The sequence below is a fragment of the Cryptomeria japonica genome, chromosome 3 (genome assembly GCF_030272615.1).
Source record: "Cryptomeria japonica chromosome 3, Sugi_1.0, whole genome shotgun sequence".
In the NCBI taxonomy this organism is placed as follows: Eukaryota; Viridiplantae; Streptophyta; class Pinopsida; order Cupressales; family Cupressaceae; genus Cryptomeria; species Cryptomeria japonica.
In genome coordinates, this window is record NC_081407.1 from 458,230,969 (window position 1) to 458,250,190 (window position 19,222).

The 19,222-nt window shown below is 39.3% G+C and overlaps 1 protein-coding gene across 6 annotated transcripts in view; it reads right to left on the minus strand.

Annotated features, from left to right (window-relative positions):
* The window catches only part of LOC131062421 (DNA repair protein RAD51 homolog 4), a 139,943-nt gene that overhangs the window by 64,754 nt on the left and 55,967 nt on the right, over positions 1 to 19,222 (minus strand). For all 6 annotated transcript variants that reach the window (XR_009372040.1, XR_009372041.1, XM_057996077.2 and 3 more), the window contains exons 6-7: positions 15,306 to 15,419; positions 15,104 to 15,194 (exon numbers count right to left, since the gene is read on the minus strand). Coding sequence is in view for 4 of the 6 variants with exons in the window: in XM_057996077.2 (XP_057852060.2) it covers positions 15,104 to 15,194; positions 15,306 to 15,419 (205 nt within the window). In the remaining 2 variants the exon portion in view is untranslated. The remainder of the gene's footprint in view (positions 1 to 15,103; positions 15,195 to 15,305; positions 15,420 to 19,222) is intronic.

Genomic DNA, 19,222 nt, shown 5'->3' on the forward strand with positions numbered 1-19,222 from the left:
TGTCTCTTGTTTCCTCTTCTGGTCTCATCTTGAAGGTCTTTGAACTCTTGACACCCTCATGTCGCAATTCTGCAATGAAAGAATATATATGCTAGGCTCATGTCGTGATATTCATTGCTCTTGATTTGCCTTAATTGCATCCACGTCCTTGTATTTGTAGTGTCATAAAATTGCGACCCGTGCAATTTTAACCACATTTTGGGTCCTCATCTTGGCGATGGCATCTCCTTCCCTAACCAAGACCTATTTCTACATTTCCGCCCCTTCACTCTTTCTCCCCCATGTCCTGTGTCTTCTCTAGACCCTGTCCAAGCCCCAGAATAGGGCAGGACAGGGGCGTGGCGCCCCTGTCCTCACCCCTTGGGGTGGCCCTATGTCAGGTCGGCCCAATCTCCTATGCACAATTTGTCTTCGAGGTTTGCAATTCCTCTTTGTCGGCCTTCGGTGGTTGAAAATTAATCCTTGAGGCATGTATAAAAAGAAATTCAATTCCCTCATTCGACGAACGGATGGACGGATGGACAACGGAAAGATAGATAAAGAGTATAAGGAGAAGATACAAGGTCATCATCAAGCATTCAAGCATTCAAGTCTTCTTCATTCATCCATTGGAGCAACATTACAACATTCATTTGCAAGCATGTCTGTGTGCTAGGGTTTTGTCATGTTATATCAGTGTTCCATGGGGACGCATCCCCCCTCTTTTTGGCCGTGTCTCGGAGACGGGGACATCTCCGGGACGGGGGGACAGGGACGCAATGTCCCCCGTCGTCCCGCCACCGCCACCCAAGCACCGCCGGAGATGGGGAGGCGTCTCCGTGTCTCCCAAGGAGACGTAAGGAGACGTGGAGATGTCTAGGCATCTCCCCATCCTTCAAGAGACATGCAGACATCTCTTGAGGGACGAGGAGACACCCAGACGTCTCCCATCGCCCCCACGTATATGCAATGTTTAAAATTAAAATTTTAAAAAAAATTTAAAAATTGACTTTTGGGGGGGTTAAGGGGTAACCCTAATTGGACGTGGGCCAATAGAAAAATAACACCCCTTGACCCCAACTTGGGGGCACTGCCCCCAAACCCCCGTCGAAAAATATAGGAGGAAACCACACTGATGGAAGTAGGGAAAATTTAACCTCCGCGTCTGATTAGGCTCCATATAACAACATAATTACCATTGAAGAAATATTGGTATTTAGATTTAGTATTTCAAATTTCCTATAGTTTCATTTGAAATGTAATTCTTATACTATTAGAATGTCATACATCTTTTCAAAACTAGTTTTCCAAGTACTATATGTAATTGTATAACTATATCAGCACCAACACCCCGCCACCCCTTCGCCGCCTTCCCCCCGCCGTCCCCAAACTTAGGCCCTTGGTCCCCCATCCCAGAAACCCATCCCCCCGTCCCCAACGCCGGTGGAACACTGTGCTATATGCCATTTCATACAACATTTGTGGTTACTATTGTCATTTTATGACACCCTTGGTCCATCAGTGAGAACCGATCAGATATACGTTCCATGGACCAGCGCAGCCCCAGTTGATCAAGGAAAGAAGAATCATGAAGTGTGAACTGTTGCCTTGTCCAGAGGAAGTTCCTCCCTTGGCCTTTTCTTTTTCCCCGGAACTCCGAAACCCCAAGGTTTCGAAGTTCTTTGCCTTAGCCGCTTTTCTTCCTTCTCTGGAACTCCCGAACCCCGAGGTTCCGAAGTTCCCTTCCTTCCCTTAGTTTTTCTCCAGTTTCTCCGGAACTCTGGAATCCCAAGGTTCTGAAGTTCTTTCCCTAGCTTAGCCCCTCCTCTCCTTAGCCTCTCTTTTTCCCCAGAACTCCGGAACCCTGAAGTTCCCCTTCTCTCTTTAACCCTTTCCCTCTCTATCGCGGAACTCCGGAACCCCGAGGTTCCGAAGTTCCCTTCCCCTGCCTTTCCCAGAACCTCGGAACCCCGAGGTTCCCTCCTCCCCCTTCTTCCTTCTTCTCCCCGGAACTCCGAAACCACGAGGTTCCGAAGTTCCTTCCCCTTTTGCCTTCTCTCTCTAGTTCCTCCAGAACTCCGGAACCCCGAGGTTCCGAAGGCTTTTTCCTTCTCTTCTTCTCTCTATCCCAGAACTCCGAAACCCCGAGGTTCCGAAGTTCTTCCCTTGTCTTCCTCACTTCAAGAGTCCGAGCTTCCGAAGTCTCCGGGCTTCCTTCCAACTGGCGACACTTCCGGATGGCGTGATCGACAGTCAAGGCTTTTAATGCTCTGACAGCTTGGTGACTTGTACACTTTCTTTTGTGGAGCCACAAGGGTGCATTAAGTGTTTTTGGCAGGATTTCCATCAAGGAAGGTACGGGACCATGCTTGGTGACTTATGTCATGACTGACTTTAGAAGGTTAGTCAATCCACCTTCCTTAGAATTGCCTTTTGAGGTATGGCTAGGTTATGGATAGGTTGCTTGCATGTACAAACCAAGTGCATGCACTTCCCTGCACTTCCAGACTAACATGCATGGGTCATGATCACCATTGTAACCCATTCTTCTATATAAGGCTGTTAAGCCTCATTGTAAAGGGTTCTCTCCCTGTTGCCTTGAGCTTTCTTATGCTCTTCTCTTCTAGACTTGTAATCTTTTGCATTTCTACAGCTGTAAGATTGGCCTTTGGCCTTATGATTAATTGAAAATCTCTATTCTTGCCTTCCTTCAACTTATGTATGATGTGTATGTGTTCTTACCTTCATTATAAGTGTATGTTCGTGGTCTCCTTTCACATGTATGTTGTGTTAACTGGTTTTTTGGGTGTGACTTTGTGGGAATCCTTCTCACCTCTTAACACTTAGAAAATTCCACCCTCCACACGTGTTTGGGTCACTCATGCAATTGAAGCTTGTGCATCTCTAAGGCTTTTTAGTTGATTCCTTGTTCCATTTCGGGTGGGGAAAGGAACAATCTCTTCTTGGTGCATCACCTCCTTTTATTTCAAGCATTTCTTTCTTCCCTTTACCTCTGCAATTTGTCAGGATAGGCTTAGGAGTTAGTTTGAAGTGTTTAGTTGGTTCAACACCTGCACCTATTTGAAGAAGGAAGCCGGCCTTCTCCGGAGATTCAACCCCTTGCGCAAGGTCCCACACTTTAGGGTTGTTTCCATGTTTCACAAGGTTGCTGAGTTGATAGCTTAGCAAGGGTGCAAGCTTTTGTGATAACAGTTACATTCAAGAATCAAAGCAATCATCATCAACAAGTTGCAGATCTACAAGGTATACATCTTCGTTGTTTACATTCAAGCATTTGCAATTACTTTCTTTCAAGGTTGATTCCTCAACCGGGCTTTGACTGAGGCAAAAACCCCTCTCCACAACCATTCTCCCTCTCTTTTTTGTGTGTAGGTTGCAGGTGCGCAACTGTAATTGCAGGTTTGGGCTTCATTTGCAGAGACGCAAGAACCCTTTTCGTTTCGTGGATTTTGTGGCGGACCATGTACATTACCGCCACAGTCCCGACGACTTTTCTCCAAATTTGCAGGGCAAATCCGCAACAGTCTAATTAGCTCAGATCCGAAGTTACAGCGCGATCCCGAACTGGTAGCTCCTCATTTCACTCATTTCTTCTCTCTTTACCACATAGTCAACAAGTCAACTTTCTCATTTACAAAAGAGGGTAAATCACACTTCAACCACTTGCAATCCACTCAGAATTCACATCCTTGTTTCCCTCGGATTTGGATCTAGCATTTCAGCCCCTCTTTTGAATGTAAAGTTCCTCCCAAGTGAAAATCATCCTAGTGGCTTCCTTTCTCTCTCCTAGGTGGGGAGTCACTAGGATCCAATTTTCCACTTTATATTTTGGTGAACCCGACGTCTTACACATTAACTCTGATTTCTCATTTTTAGATCTGATTAATTGCAATTTGAAATTCAAATTTTCATTTTCAAGTTTGATGTATTTGCAAATTTTAGAGGTTAATTGCATAAAAACCCTAATTTTTCATTTTGAGAGAATTAGGCTTGTGAGGTGTAAAATTTTAATTGCTTGTTACAGATCTAATTTCTATTTCAAAATTGCAATTCAAATCTGTCTCTTTATTCTAAAAATTCAGTGGTTAAATCATAAAACCTTAATTTTTAAGATTCTTTTATTTTCGACCTTTGACTGCAAGTTTGACCGATCTAGACATATCCAAATCTGCTGGTTTTTTGGATTCCACATTAAAATCACAGTCTCTACCATCCCTGAAAAATTTCGGAAAAAGTTGGTCGGACCGTGTGGATTCTCCTTACGGTCCTCGGCTTTTTACCCGAAATTTCGGGAGACGGAATTGACTATATTTTTCTGCTTAGATCCAAAAAATCAGTGTACTTTATCAATTTTAACACTCTTTAAGGTCACGTAAATTCAAAATTCATCAAATTCACATCTTAAAATTAATTTTCATAAAAATGTCCTAATTTTAGATCTACTTTTCCAGCAAATTCAAATTTCACTTAAGAGACTTGTAATGGCAATTAATAAATTGGATTTACTTGCTCTTTCGCATATGATTACATTGTTTTTTGCATATATTTACTACAATCATGTGTCAGTTAAGAGTTTCTTTCATTTCATGTTCTCTTTATTCATAGCACTTGGTCATATTGTGTTGTTAGGATTTCCAAATTATTTCCTTTTCAATTAGATCTAAAAGCTTTCATGTATAATTTATGTTGCATTATGGTGATGTTGTTAACAAAATGCGTTTGCTATGTTAATCACCTTAATGCTTTTGTAGATCCTAACCCTTGTACCTCTCCTAGGGTATCTTGTGTAGCTGAAATGAGATCTAATGCTTTACCCAATGATCTTTCTAAAAGAGAGCAAGCATTGGAAAGTAACATAGATCCATCTTCTTCTTCTACACATACCCTTGAGCAAGGGGGGCAATATGACAACATCCACATTCTTACATCTTTAGATCCTCCTTATTCTCCTAGGACCTATCTTCAACATCAAAGTCTATGTAGAGAGGATGATGTCATGCATTTTATTCATGACCTTTCTCCTCGCATAGAAATCACAAAAAATGAGCTTTTAGATGATGAAGATGTTCTTCCCCAATCTTCCAAAAAGGATAAGCTTGATAGAGGCAAAGAGGTTGTCATTTCACATGATACGCCTCCTTCATCTACAAATCCTTTTCTGCCTCCTTACACATCAGATTTCAAAGAAATTCATGATCATGTTCCTCCATCTAGTCAACTACAACATTCTTATAGTCATAGTTTTCATATAATGACAAAACAAGGTTTTAAAGGACAAGGAATTGGGAAATTTGAGCATGGAATTCGTGTCCCTATAAATCCTCCTACACAAACTTCTACAAGAGGCCTAGGAAGTGGTACCCCACCTTCTATGGACGAATTCCCTAGACTCCAAAACGTTCAAGATTACCTTCAAAAACAACAGATCAAGAGAGCCTGCAAGAATGCTTCTTTTTCAAAGCGTCCTTTTTGTTCATTTCATCAAACCCATGACCATAATGCTAATGATTGCCCTGATTTTCAACAATCTATTCAAGATGGCATAGATAGTGGCAAAATTAGAATTGTGGATAATGAAACTCCTTCTAACAAACCCTCTTCTTCATGGGAAGACGATATTTACCATCCTGACAGATTAGCTGCAAGAATCTATTGGAGATTGAAATATAACGGGAACATTTCCTTTCCTCCTCAAAATAAAAACAAAAATCTTAAGCAAGTGAAAGGTATTGAAAATTGCATTTTTCATGATTCATATTCACATTCTCTTGGAAAATGTTATGCATTTAAGAAATTTGTTCAACTACAATATGATCTTGCACACATTTGTCTCACAGAAGATCTAGCTGTATTTCTTTGTATAAACATCGTGCCTTAGCACTTCTTTTCCCTTCATGTTGCTCTTCACCCTATGGCATAATTAGCCCATTTAATGGGGGCTCTTTATCATTAGTGGTGGTATTGTTTCACTTTAACAGACTTTGGGGCAGCAACATGAAGTCCATTTTTCTTCTTCTTTCTATACATTTATCTCTATCTTTGTGCATTATTCATTATTAGATCTCTTTTCTTGCATAGGGTTATTCTTATGTGAGCATATAATTGTTCTTTGGTTTTCCTCTTTGCTTGGAGAGGGGCATCTTTAATGAGTACTGCACTTCTTCTCTTTCCTTCCTTCTTTTGGAAATCTTACCTCTTCTATGGTTTCGATTATTCGCAAGTATGATATGCCCCTTAGCAGGGAGTGATCTCTTGAGAAGTATGTATCTCTTCCTTGAAAGGATTTGTTCCACTAGGACGGCATTTCACTTGAAACTAATCATCATCAAAAAATGTGTAACATTTCTCCTTGTTCTCCTCACTTGGGGGGCAAGGATTTTTGCTCCTTTCCCTTGCATCATTATTTCCTTTAGGGGCTACATTGTTCATATGTGATTATCATTTCTTACAATGGTATGCTTTTATGACTAATCCCCCTTGAGGACTATATGATGCTTTTTCTCTCTTCCTTTCGAAGGTTACCACTTCTTGAGACATGTATTTTACATTTACTAATGTCTTTTCTTGCATGTGTTCATGTAAGTTCATTGCACATTTGCTTATGTTTAATCTCTCTCTAGTAGATTGTGTAAGCTCTTCTCATTGTCCCATTAGCTTGGGGGGCAATGATACTTCTCTCTCTCTTTCTCTAGGGATCCACTTTGCTCTATTAAGTGGATGGTGTGAGCTCTATTACTTGATGTCATTTCTTGTGTGGAATTGTTGTTGTTCACTCAAGGATTCTCTCTGATACAAGAAGTGTTAATCCTTGACTACCACCTCTTTTACACTTGGTAATGTACATCTATGATAAATCCAACCATCCCTTTGGGGGCTAAACGTGAGTCATCCCTCGTCAAGAATCCCTTTCACCTAGAAATAGGAGGAAGGATTGCATTCTTGTTCTTTCCTTTTCTTGAACTAGAAGATGTTATATTTGTCTAAGACAACTCCTCTTGGGGGTAGAGGTCTTTCGAACAAGATCTCTTCTCCTCCAAGGATCACCTTTACACTTACAGCAAGATATCTCTTTTCAACTATCTTATCCTTGCTTGAAGAGTATTCCCTCTCTTGCTTGCATTTATGACATTGTTGCATAGCGGATATCTTCTTTGTGATGAAGGTAGGTATCCTTGTTCTTCTTTCCTTAAGATATCAACATCAACCTATGTTGACATCTTAAGGGGGGGGCACCCACACTGCTCCTTTGTACTATACTTCTCTCATGCATTGTACAGTGGGACATTCTTGGAACCAAAGGGAAACCTCTTAGAGAAAGATGTCGTCACTTTTCTTGTACAGTGGGACATTCTTGGAACCAGAGGGAAACCTCTTGGAGCAAGATGTCGTCACTTTTTGTACAATGGGTCATTCTTGGAACCAGAGGGAAACCTCTTAGAGCAAGATGTCATCACTTCTCTCTCGTAGATTGGGTCATTCTCGGAACCAGAGCATGGTCTCTTAGAGCGAGATGACGCCACTTTTCTTTTATGCGGGGTGATTATTCTCGGAACCAGAGCACAAACTCTTAGAATCACACCTTTCTTGACACTTGTACTATACATTCTATACAGGTTGTATTGTACTCGGGCATAGACTCCTATGAGGCGCTTCGAACCTCACTTGCACACACGCGCATGAGGTTGAGTGGAACTAACAGTGTTCTCACTCTCTCCCTTTTCATGGATCACCTAGACAAGCTCTAGGGGCGAGACATCCATGGTTTCTTTCTTCTTCGCCTTTCTTCTCATGGATCACCAAAGTGTGTATTCATGTTCTCTCTTTTCTTCCCCTCGTGAACTCGTAGTTTTACTATTGATAGTTCATGGATGATGTCAGCTTTGCTCTTTTATGTGATCGCTCGTGTTTATGTGATGGCATTGGTCTTTGTGTCCCGATTAGTTGTTGAGACATCTAAGCTCGAGATCTCTTCGGCTAGTTAGTTTGTCGTCTCATGTCTTGTTGCGCTTTGTCTTTGTTTTGTGTGTCTTGTGCCTTTTTTTTGTTTTGTGTGCTCTTGCATATGTTGGCATGAGTTAAGACCCTAAGATTGGGGGCTTTTCGCTCCTCAATATTAGTGGTGTCTTATACTCCTTGTGGTTTTGCTCTGCATCTCTCATCTTCATCTCTCTTTTCTTCTACTTTACCAGCAGTAGCGGCATAAGCCATACTCCTGCTAAAGTGGGGGCTAAATGTAGTGTCATAAAATTGTGACCCATGCAATTTTAACCACATTTTGGGTCCTCAACTTGGCGACGGCATCTCCTTCCCTCACTGAGACCTATTTCTGCATTTCCACCCCTTTACTCTTTCTCCCGCATGTCCTGCGTCTGCTCTAGACCCTGTCTGGGCCCCAAAATAGGGCAGGACAGTGGCGTGGCGCCCTTGTCCCCCTAGGACAGGGGCATGGCGCCCCTGTCCTCACCCTTTAGGGTGACCCTATGTCAAGTTGGCCCGATCTCCTATGCACAATTTGTCTCCGGGGTTTGCAATTCCTCTTTGTCTGCCTTCAATGGTTGAAAATTAATCCTTGAGGCATGTATAAAAAGGAATTCAATTCCCTCATTCGATGAACGGATGGACGGATGGACAACAGAAAGACAGATAAAGAGCACAAGGAGAAGATACAAGGTCATCATCAAGCATTCAAGCATTCAAGTCTTCTTCATTCATCCATTGGAGCAACATTACAACATTCATTTGCAAGCATGTGTGTGTGTTAGGGTTTTGTCATGTTATATGCCATTTCATACAACATTTGTGGTTACATTCAAGAATCAAAGCAATCATCGTCAAAAGGTTGCAGATCTACAAGGTATACATCTACGTTGTTTACATTCAAGCATTTGCAATTACTTTCTTTCAAGGTCGATTCCTCAACCGGGTTTTGACTGAGGCAAACCCCTATCCACAACCATTCTCCCTCTCTTTTCTGTGTGTAAGTTGCAGGTGCGCAGCTATAATTGTAGGTTTGGGCTTCATTTGTAGAGACGGAAGAACCCTTTTCGTTTCGCGGATTTTGTGGCGGACCATGTACATTCCCGCCACGGTCCCGACAACTTTTCTCCAAATTTGCAGGGCAGATCCACATCAGTCTAATTAGCTCAGATCCGAAGTTACAGCGCGATCCCAAACTGGTAGCTCCTCATTTCACTCATTTCTTCTCTCTTTTCCACATAGTCAACAATTCAACTTTCTCATTTACAAAAGAGGGTAAATCACACTTCAACCACTTGCAATCCACTCAGAATTCACATCCTTGTTTCCCTCGGATTTGGATCTAGCGGATTCAGCCCCTCTTTTGAATGTAAAGTTCCTACCAAGTGAAAATCATCCTAGTGGCTTCCTTTCTCTCTCCTAGGTGGGGAGTCACTAGGATATAATTTTCTACTTTACAGTATTGAAACCTGAAAAATTTACATACTTTACATCAATCACTAAAGAATAAGTAAAATTACATTATCACCTCATTAAGCATGCATCTTAAAAAACCCTCCAGTCTGGAAATGACACTGAAAGAATCAGGAAATATAAAATTCTGAGTCTGATTTTCCTATAAGTTGATGAAATCCGCCTAGATTTATGGTGGCTAAAATTTGCTCAAGTCTAGTGGTTGTAATTTTGCCTTGAACTTGCTCTTGATAAAAGCGCACTAATCTCCAATTGTAAATTTGATCAATGCAATGATCAAATTGGCTTTAAAAATCGTTGGTCTGTTCTGACGCAAATTCGCACGGCTGCTTGAATTAGAATTAAATCTGAATTGCTTTTAAATTGTGTTGAAATGATTGCACTTGATCACCCTTTATAAGCGCTTAAGGCCTAAAGACACCAATTCACCACTAGGCCAACCTTGCAAACACAAAACATTTTATCTTTCTTTTGAATTTAAATTGTTCAAAACATTAGGTCAGCTATTTCAAATGTGGGCGTAGTTTGATGAGAGTTAAACATCCTCATGGCGGACATTGCCAAGTGTTGTGGATTAGCTTTGTCTCTTTGGCAAAGTTTATGCTAAGTCCGACACTGCCCTTTCATCCGATTAATGGCAAAGTCTTTGGCTGGTTTTGCAACATGCCCTTGGCAAGATTGGAATTTCATCAAGTTGTGCACTGATACAAGCAAGGTGGGATTTTGTGTGATAAAACATCTAAGGGCGAAAATCAATCTTGAAGGGTAAATGTGGAATTAGGTGAAATTGCAAGGGAACTTTGCAATTCCACCCCAAAATGATTGGAACTATTGAGTCACAAACCTGTACAAATGCCATAAAAGAATACAATGATATCAATGGATTAAGATTAATAAGGCCACATTTTCACAATAATAGAAAGGGAGTTGTAGTTGCCCATGTCATATATCCCCAATTTCTGAAAAAAAAGGGGATAGGATGCAAGTTTTGAGAAATTTCTCATCCTAAAACCCCATAAAAATCCCAAGAATGCACACTGAATCTAACCCTAAAAATGATCAATTTACACACCCTTATTCTGATTGGCCAAATTACATGGTTAACTCTTGCCAGCTGGCTTGTATAGCAGCTTACATTTTCTAATTTCCTAATTACTTAAAATAGGAAATAACTTGAGTTTTTAATCTAGGATAAAGCTAATTACCTAAGTAAACATATGCAACATGGTGTGCACATGACCAAACCATCAATCTATGGCAGGACTAAACTTGCATAAAGCTTCAAAATCACCCCATTCATATGTTAAAGGGGACTCAAATAATGGTTTCCATGGTTGGAAACTTCAACAAATCTCTAGCATCTTCAAAAGTAACAAGGAGCAACCACAACTTGCATTGGACACTCAAAATATTCTAAACGGGATTCATTCTTTCATGAAGACCAAACTTTGGTTAAATATGAAGAGGTACCAACAAGGCTACCGATGTCCTAGCTAAATGCATCATCCATGCTCCAAAAGAACCTAGTTTCCCCAAATAAAACATCCATTATCTTCCTAATGCCATAAATAATGGATGTTTAATGGTATAAATCGCAGACTCGGACTCGAAGAGTACTCGGCAAGCACAAAATTTTCAACTAAACAAATACTTGGCAAAACTCAACAAAAACTGGGCAAATACTTGGCAAAAACTAAGCAACTTAGAAAGTACTAAAAATTCAAATTTCCTTTAAAAACATTTTTTTTTTGCAAAATTTAATTACAAAATGTACTAACTCAAAAATTGGCATCTCGAAAGCAAAAATGCATGGCTTTATAGCAAAATAAGTGTGAAAAACATGTTTTAACCAGCGTTTTACCTGTATCAGCCTTTTTACCTGTGCTTTTCCTGTGTCTATACAAACTCGCAAGTTAAACATGTAAAAACTTGCACAGCAAAAAAAAACAGAGAGCACTCCTCGAGTTTGCAAACTATGTTTAGTGGTATTATCCTTCCTAAATTTTTCCTCAATTTGGGCTGTAATGACCCCTTTTAGGATTTTCTGAAATTGTTGAAATAACTGAAAGCAGATGCTAAATAAATACAAAATTATAGAAACAAACCCTAGCTAAATAAACATGCTATTTAATATTTTCTAATTTTAAATAAATTTAAATTAAAATCAGAATTTCTAAATTATTATCTAAATTGGAATAACCAGCAAGTTTCCTAAGTAAATTATTAATTACAAAATAACATTAATTATATGCTATTTTGAACTAAATCTGAAATATAGCAGCGCACCAACATACAAAATGTTGCCCTTGAAAAATTCTGCAATCCAAGACTAAGTGATGTGCAGCCTTTGATTCATGCTATAGACTTCAGCAGCAAACAATATCAATTACCTTTATAAATGTTAAGAGGCAGGTTAACAAGGATGCACTCAGATTTTTAGCAGCAGATATACACATTGAATAAAGATGAAAATGTTATTTGGCAGTCCTGTCACATATGTGTAACAGTTACAAAAAATGTGGCATTTGCTATTATGATAGCTAAAATGATAACATCGCAATATTCAGAAATTAATATTAATTTTATGCTAAACCCTTATACAAGATGCAACAGATATAATAAATCTTTCACAATCAAGCTGATAATTAGAACAGCAATATTTTTTTAAAACCTTAAGCATTAAAAATAATATTATAACCAGCAATAATAGATATAACAATTGGAGACCAGCAATAATATGGGAAATCAGCAATATGTAAATTAAACTCAAACTCTCAATAATGTCACTGAAATTTGCTTGCAAATCCAAATTGTTTCGACACCCAAAGGATATGAAATTTTTCATCCCCAAACCCAAGATTGAGTTCCAAAGGTTTTTGTCCTCCAGAATTCTCTTACACCCAAGGGTTTTCATCCTTGAATAAAAACTTTGAAATTCAAAATTTGAACATGAAGAAGATGAACAATGATGATGAGTGAGCCTTGACTTTTCTTTTACAAGCACTTAAAATTGGGCTCTCTGATTATTTTTATTTTTATTTATTTATCTTTTTCCCTCCAAGTATTTAAAAAAAAAAAATTCTAAATTGCATCGAATACTTCTTAAATGCATCCAAGGGCCCCTTTCTAAATTATATTTTAAAAAAACTGTTAAAAGCACTTTTTTTTAAAACACCCTTTTTTGAAAATGAGATGATTGGACCCCCTTATAATATTATTTTTTCTATTTTGAAAAGGGGACATGGCATGCGTTCATGTCAAATGCTCCTTACATCCCCTAACACTATTAAGATTTGCATTGTGAATTCTTCTATTCATGACAATTATTCTCTATCATGGCCTCCATTACACATCAAAAACTCATGCTTGCATATCAAATTGGAGAGATTTTTCATGGAATTTTTTTTTAAATGATTTTTAAAGTCTCATTAATAAGGAAAGAAGAGGACAGATGGGTATCATGGACACGTTCATCATAGGAATGGATATGGAGTAAAATAAGAGAGCTTAAGGCATTATGAAAGATTATTTTGGGTGATTTTAAATATATATCATCAATTTCAGTGCAGATCTGATCTATATCATCAATTTCAGTTCAGATCTGATCTCCAACTTGAATCATGAAAGAAGCAAGGACTAGTTTAGGGTTGAAAGGAACGAGAATAAAAAGTTATTACAGACATCCCTGCCAATGCACCCAACAACCAACAGAAGAGAAAAAGACAGAATTTAGCTATCACACTTCTCCTAATTGTTTTACTCGCCAAACAATTGCTTTGGCCTCTTCTTATTCTTAAAAATGGAATTTTGTCAATGTCATGGATAGGCTGTAACAATACTCATCCACTCAATGACACAAGGAAAGCCTCAGCAGATTGACTAGAGTGAGAACATTCCATCAATATTCTAAGGAGAATGAGCATTCAGATGAAAACATGTCCTTCAATCCATGCATTTTGGGGTATCTCCAACCCTGTCAACTGTCAACAGTATTAATGCTCCAAAACCCCTGTTATTTTCAGGGATTCACAGTTACTAATTCAAGTATGAGAGGAATTCTCAGCATCCAATCAATATCTTTCTGCTGAATCAGCCATGACTTCTCAAAGGAAAAAAACAACAGCCCAATATCCCTCATATCAAGGACTTCATACTCCTGCCATTAACACCCTCCCTCGCTTTGAACCACTTTAGCATGGGTTATCCATGTCCTATCTTCCATTTCCCACAATCTTCAACATTCTTCTTTTGTTTTACAGAAAACCCAACCAATTGCATCCCCTCAAAATTGCATTCCTATCAATTCTTCATGGCCTAATATGGAAGTACCATTTCAAGAGTGTTTTTTTTTTAGACTGCAGTAATCAGGTACCCCCCCCCCCTAAAAACTGCAGTGCGCCTGGTAAACTTTTTCACGTGATCGGCAACACTAGCACGACACACCCTCCGGTACCATAGGGATGGGGGGGATACTGGACCTCGTGACCTCTTGCCTACAACAGGATGCTTTAGCCAATTGAGCCAGGGCCCATGCCCTCATTTCAAGAGTGTTACAACATAGAAAAAAACAACTAATCATCCAAGGGAGCTTAATCTAGACACCATGAAGGCTCTTCCTTTCAACCAGTTTCTCAATATATTCACAAGCCTATTTATCATCTGCCATTCTTTTCCAGTCACTAATAAGTGCTTCTCTAACGTCCTCATTCTCAAGAGGCTCATAAAATGGAGGCGTTTGACAAAACATCACAAAATACTTGACAGTCATCCTCTAAAGTTTTGCCTCTCAGCAAGCTCAACTTATGTAGCAGCTTGCCCACCTAGTGATTAAAATCCATGGTTGATTGAGCTTCTTCAACAGCAATCTGCTTGGTAGAGATGAAAATCATTACCCACTGAACTATTCAAGCAAGGGAGCATGCAATGAAATCCCCTAAAGCTGATATACATCAGTAAGTTGTCAACCCAAGCACAAGAATCAAAGACCAGCAGTCAATGTTTCCACCATCTCGTCCAACAGCTTACATGTTGCACCTCAACGCATCAAACAAGAACCCACAACTTCCATCGTAACAATTAGGTAGATGACACGTCATTGGCACCCAATCATATGACACTCCATTTATCTTTCTCCATGAAGAACTGTGACTGAACAAGCCTGATAGCTGATCTTTTCAATTGCATATAGTTTATGATTTGCATCAAAGTAATAGACTAAAAGTCCTTTATGTGTTTTCATCGTGGCACAATAGTATAACTTTGTTAGAGTTTTGACATGCTGTCAGTTTCTCGGCAAAGAAAATTCAGCATTTCCAACAGCCAAATCTGTACATTTTCCACACTTAATTATAAACCACTTTTCTTATTATAAGTTATAATAAGTTTCAATCTCATTGATCATTAACAGCTCTCTGAAGTAGTTTTATAGGTTTCCTTTTTATAGATATATTATCTTTCAAGATCGCTAATGGTTTGCAATTCAAGATAACAGAAACTCTATAGCTTGTTTCCTCCAAAAGAAATGACAAAAATCTTAAACCAGTGATAATTCTTGTAAGCACTCAAAGCTTGCAAAAGTCAGTCTTAATAATCAGCTTAGATGATGAAAATCTCATCACCTGTATGGCAAGAAAATTGGGACAGAGTGCTACACCTTGCAAATTGCTGCCACTGAGAACTGGAGTTATAACAGAAGATACTGAATCTACAATGAGTAAACGCACCATTGGATTTCTATTTTTATCCTGAAATTAACAAATGAATTTTCTTTAGTTCACCATACTGATTGCAACCAACATCCACTAACTTAAAAATTCCAGAACAAAACTAATTGTTCGAACATGGTTGATCAACACCTGAGTCCTCATGCAAAATTCAGTATGGTGTAGTAAGTCCAGCATGGAGTAGATGTCGAACACATTATAATGGAAAATTTCTTTCATTGTTCTTTCAAATTCTCCTTGTTGATCCTGCAAAACACAAAAACACTCAAGCCACAATAAAAACTCATACAAAGAAATAAGAAATTATATTGATGTTCACAAATGACCAAAAAAAAATCAGAAGGACTGAAAAATACAGCAGCTACAAAGAAAAGGACTAGGGGAAAAGGGACCCTATACATGAAGCAAAAAACTGAAAATGTGAGAACTGGAAAACAATAGACACAGGACTAACCTGTAAAGAGTAACCCCAACACTATAAAATTACAAATAGAGAAAATGGGTGGAAGACCCCGCTAAGTAGAGGAAACAAATGAAGACCACCCAAGCAGGAAACTGCAATCCTCAAGGGTCAGAGTTCAAAGATGCATTGGAGGATCCAATGATTATTACCAATCATTGCAGAGGTACCATAGCAAAGTAGGAGAATTCTCATCTGGGAAAATTAAGGGGGCCTATCCAAACAATAATAGGACACAACCAATTGCAAATAGAACCTCACCTAACATTCAATGCCAAAGAGTCATTGGTAATAGGGAAAAATCTAGTGATATGAGCTTGCACCGCAGATCTGTGTCATGGAAGAGGGATCCGTAGCATCAAGACGAAATAGAGACATGACCATTTGAGTGAGTTTAAGGATGAAGAGGAGCCAAAGTCATAGTAAATTGCAAGGATGAGCAACACCTCACCAGTTTGTCTGTAATGTCCACTCTCTAGTTGGCAGGCAGTTGAGCAGGATTGGCCTATCATTAGGGTTCGCATAGGCCAACGGAGTGGATAGGGGACCCATCAAGAGGTTAATGGAGCTATGCAGGGGCTTTATAAGCCGTTTTGGACAGTTTGAGACTGCCTCCTATTTTTTAGGAGGGGTTCCTAAATTTTTGGGATTGATTGGGAATTGACCGGAACGCATCAAGAGACCTCAGGGATCATTTTGGAGACTTTGGTTGCAATTCCTATTTTTTAGAGAAGATCCCTATTTTTTAGGAGGGGACTGTCAGTCCGCCTACTATATTTAGACACCACCAGGATGGCATGTGCATTATCAGTTTTCAGTTCGGGTGGCCACGTGATGTTGTATGAATAAAAATTAAATATTAAAGTATTGACTTTAATATTCAATTAAAATAAAAATAAAGTGGTTTAATCATAATGTCACTTTATAATAAATTATTAAATTAATAAAGGACCCCATGTCCTAGTATCACAACATTGTTTTTAAAAGGTGGCCATCTGAGGGGTGTTCGTTCATGAATAAAATTAATTTAATAAATGTCATATGGGCCTAGAATTCCAACGCCCAACTTTGAGGAGGTTTTATTTATTAAAAATTACTTTATGAAAGTTTATAAGAGCCCATAAAATGGACGCCCAAGTTGAGAAGGAATATTTTATTAAATAGAAATTAATAAAAGTTGATCAAAAACCCTAATTAGGGCATGGGTTTTTGGAGGCCAATAAAGTAATATGTGGAGCTTCATTTTGAGCATTCGGTCTTCATTTTCACACAGGAAATTGCATGTGAGCTCTGAGGAAGGGTTCTACAGCAGATTAGCCTCCTGGGAACAAAATCTCCTAAGGGTAATAGTCAATTGGATGAAAACCCAGTTCATATTTGAGGGGAATCTACACAGGGTTCCTATTTGGGCTTCATTCAAGAGATTCTTATGCAGGTTTGGAGTTATTTTCAGAGGTAAATCAGACATTTTTGTAACAGCAGGTTGAATTCACCATTTAGTTGCAGATCTAGGACGTTTGGGCCTATGTCATCATCATTTAGCAGCAAATCCATCCTGCCATACCATTATTCAGTGAGAATATAACCTACTACAACTGGGTGTTAGGGTTTACAATCATAATCAGAACTGTAGTTGTTTATATAGTGGCTGGAAAGTGCATATCAGATTCGTGGCAGCAAATATGATGGTTGGGAATTGCATATCAGACCTACAGCAGCTCATGTCACTCTTGCTGTTGCAGATCAGACTTCATGTCAGACCTGAAGTGGTCATTTCCAGTCCCAAAGTGGTCTACATCAGCCTACAACAGCTAGCTAACATCCGGGTATGATGCATGTTGATTATATGGTGTTAATCCCTATGGATTAAATTGTAACAATCTGATTTGTGACTGATAATAGGATTGTAATCTCTTGTTTTAGTCTTAGCAGAAAACAATAAACTAGTATTTTGCCATATCATTTAGCTGTACATGTTTTGATTCATTGCATAGTCATTTCCTTTCATTATTTGCAATATGTTATCAAAAACAACACTCAGCAAAACTCAGATCAGAATTACCGAACTCAAAAACATCACCATCTCCAAGAGTCCAAGACATATATCAAACCAAACAAAATGGAAAACTTGGATCAAATTTGAGTGGGGATCTTTCAGTGGTATCAAAGCAATGATCCTGCCAGCTTGACGGTCCTCTAATTAAATCTATGCATCTGGGAAGGATTGGACCTTACAGATACTATACATGCAGAAGAGCACGGGGACACTTGGATTTTGACATGGGTGATATACCTGAGTGTAATAGGAGTCATCAATAGGAGAAGAGGCAGAACCGTCTTGATCCTAATAAGTACCTGAGAACTTTGGCTAATTCACAGCCTAGGATTGTGCAGGCATTAGACAGACTTCAGGATACTTTGGATAGAATGGACTTGAATCGCCACAAAGATAGGCATGGCAGACATGACAGGTCTGTTTCAGTTGCATGTAGTCGTGGGAGTAGTAGAGCCCCTACATCAGTTGACAATGCTTTTGGTTCTCCTAGGCGTGATAGGATTCATACACGGACAGCTGATAGGCCTATGCAACCTCGTTTCACTCCTAGAGATGAGCCACCATCAATAGACCCACAGGAGGGCGTTGAGTTTCAAGATATGGTTATGGCAGCTAGTGATGAGTGGGCATGCCTTCCAAAGCATGTTAGGGATGCCTTCCCCTTACAGCAGTATTTTATGCAACAAAGAGACAGTATGAGGAGCCATAATGATAGATGGCCTAGACAACAGCAAAACAGTGATCTCAATCGAGCTACCAGTAAGCTCACTTTATCTTCCTTCGATGGTAGTGGGAAGATCAGTGCACAAGCCTGGGTGCACAAACTTGATATATATCTTTCACTTAAGTCGATGCCAGAGGATGAGGCCATACAGTTTGCAATGTTACATTTGGAGGGTGTGGCTTATGACTGGTGGCACCATGGTTTGGGACTCATACATTCTTGCACTAAGTTTACTAAGCAGTTGATTGCTAGATTTGACCGTAAGGATGTTGAGTTGTATTACAAAGATCTTGCACTGTTGAGACAAACTGGACGTGTTGAAACTTACATTAATGAGTTTCAAAGTATTGTTATTATGGTTCCTGAGATTTTGGATAGACGCATGGTGATGCTATTTATTGAGGGTTTACATGACTGGTTATGGTTATAGGGATTGGTCAAGGCTCTTAAGCCTAGGCACCTACATGAAGCTATTCAGACTACCCTAGACCTTGAGACTACACCACCACCCACTTCTCATCGGCAGAATAAGAAGTCTTTTGATGGCCCCAAGCCTTTTTAGAGGTCTTTTACATAGCACCAGAATGCACCACATCCTCCCAGGATGGATCAAGAGACACATAATGAGTTGAGGAAGAAGTTATGCTTCTCGTGTAAGGAGCCTTGGGAGCCTGGACATAGATGCCTTGGGAAAGGCAAGGCGCATCTCATTAAGGTCCATTCAAATGTGGATGATGAGCATATTCAGGATATAGATTCTAAGGGCAACAATGAGGAAGTTGCTAATACACATGATGTTGCTTATGGCA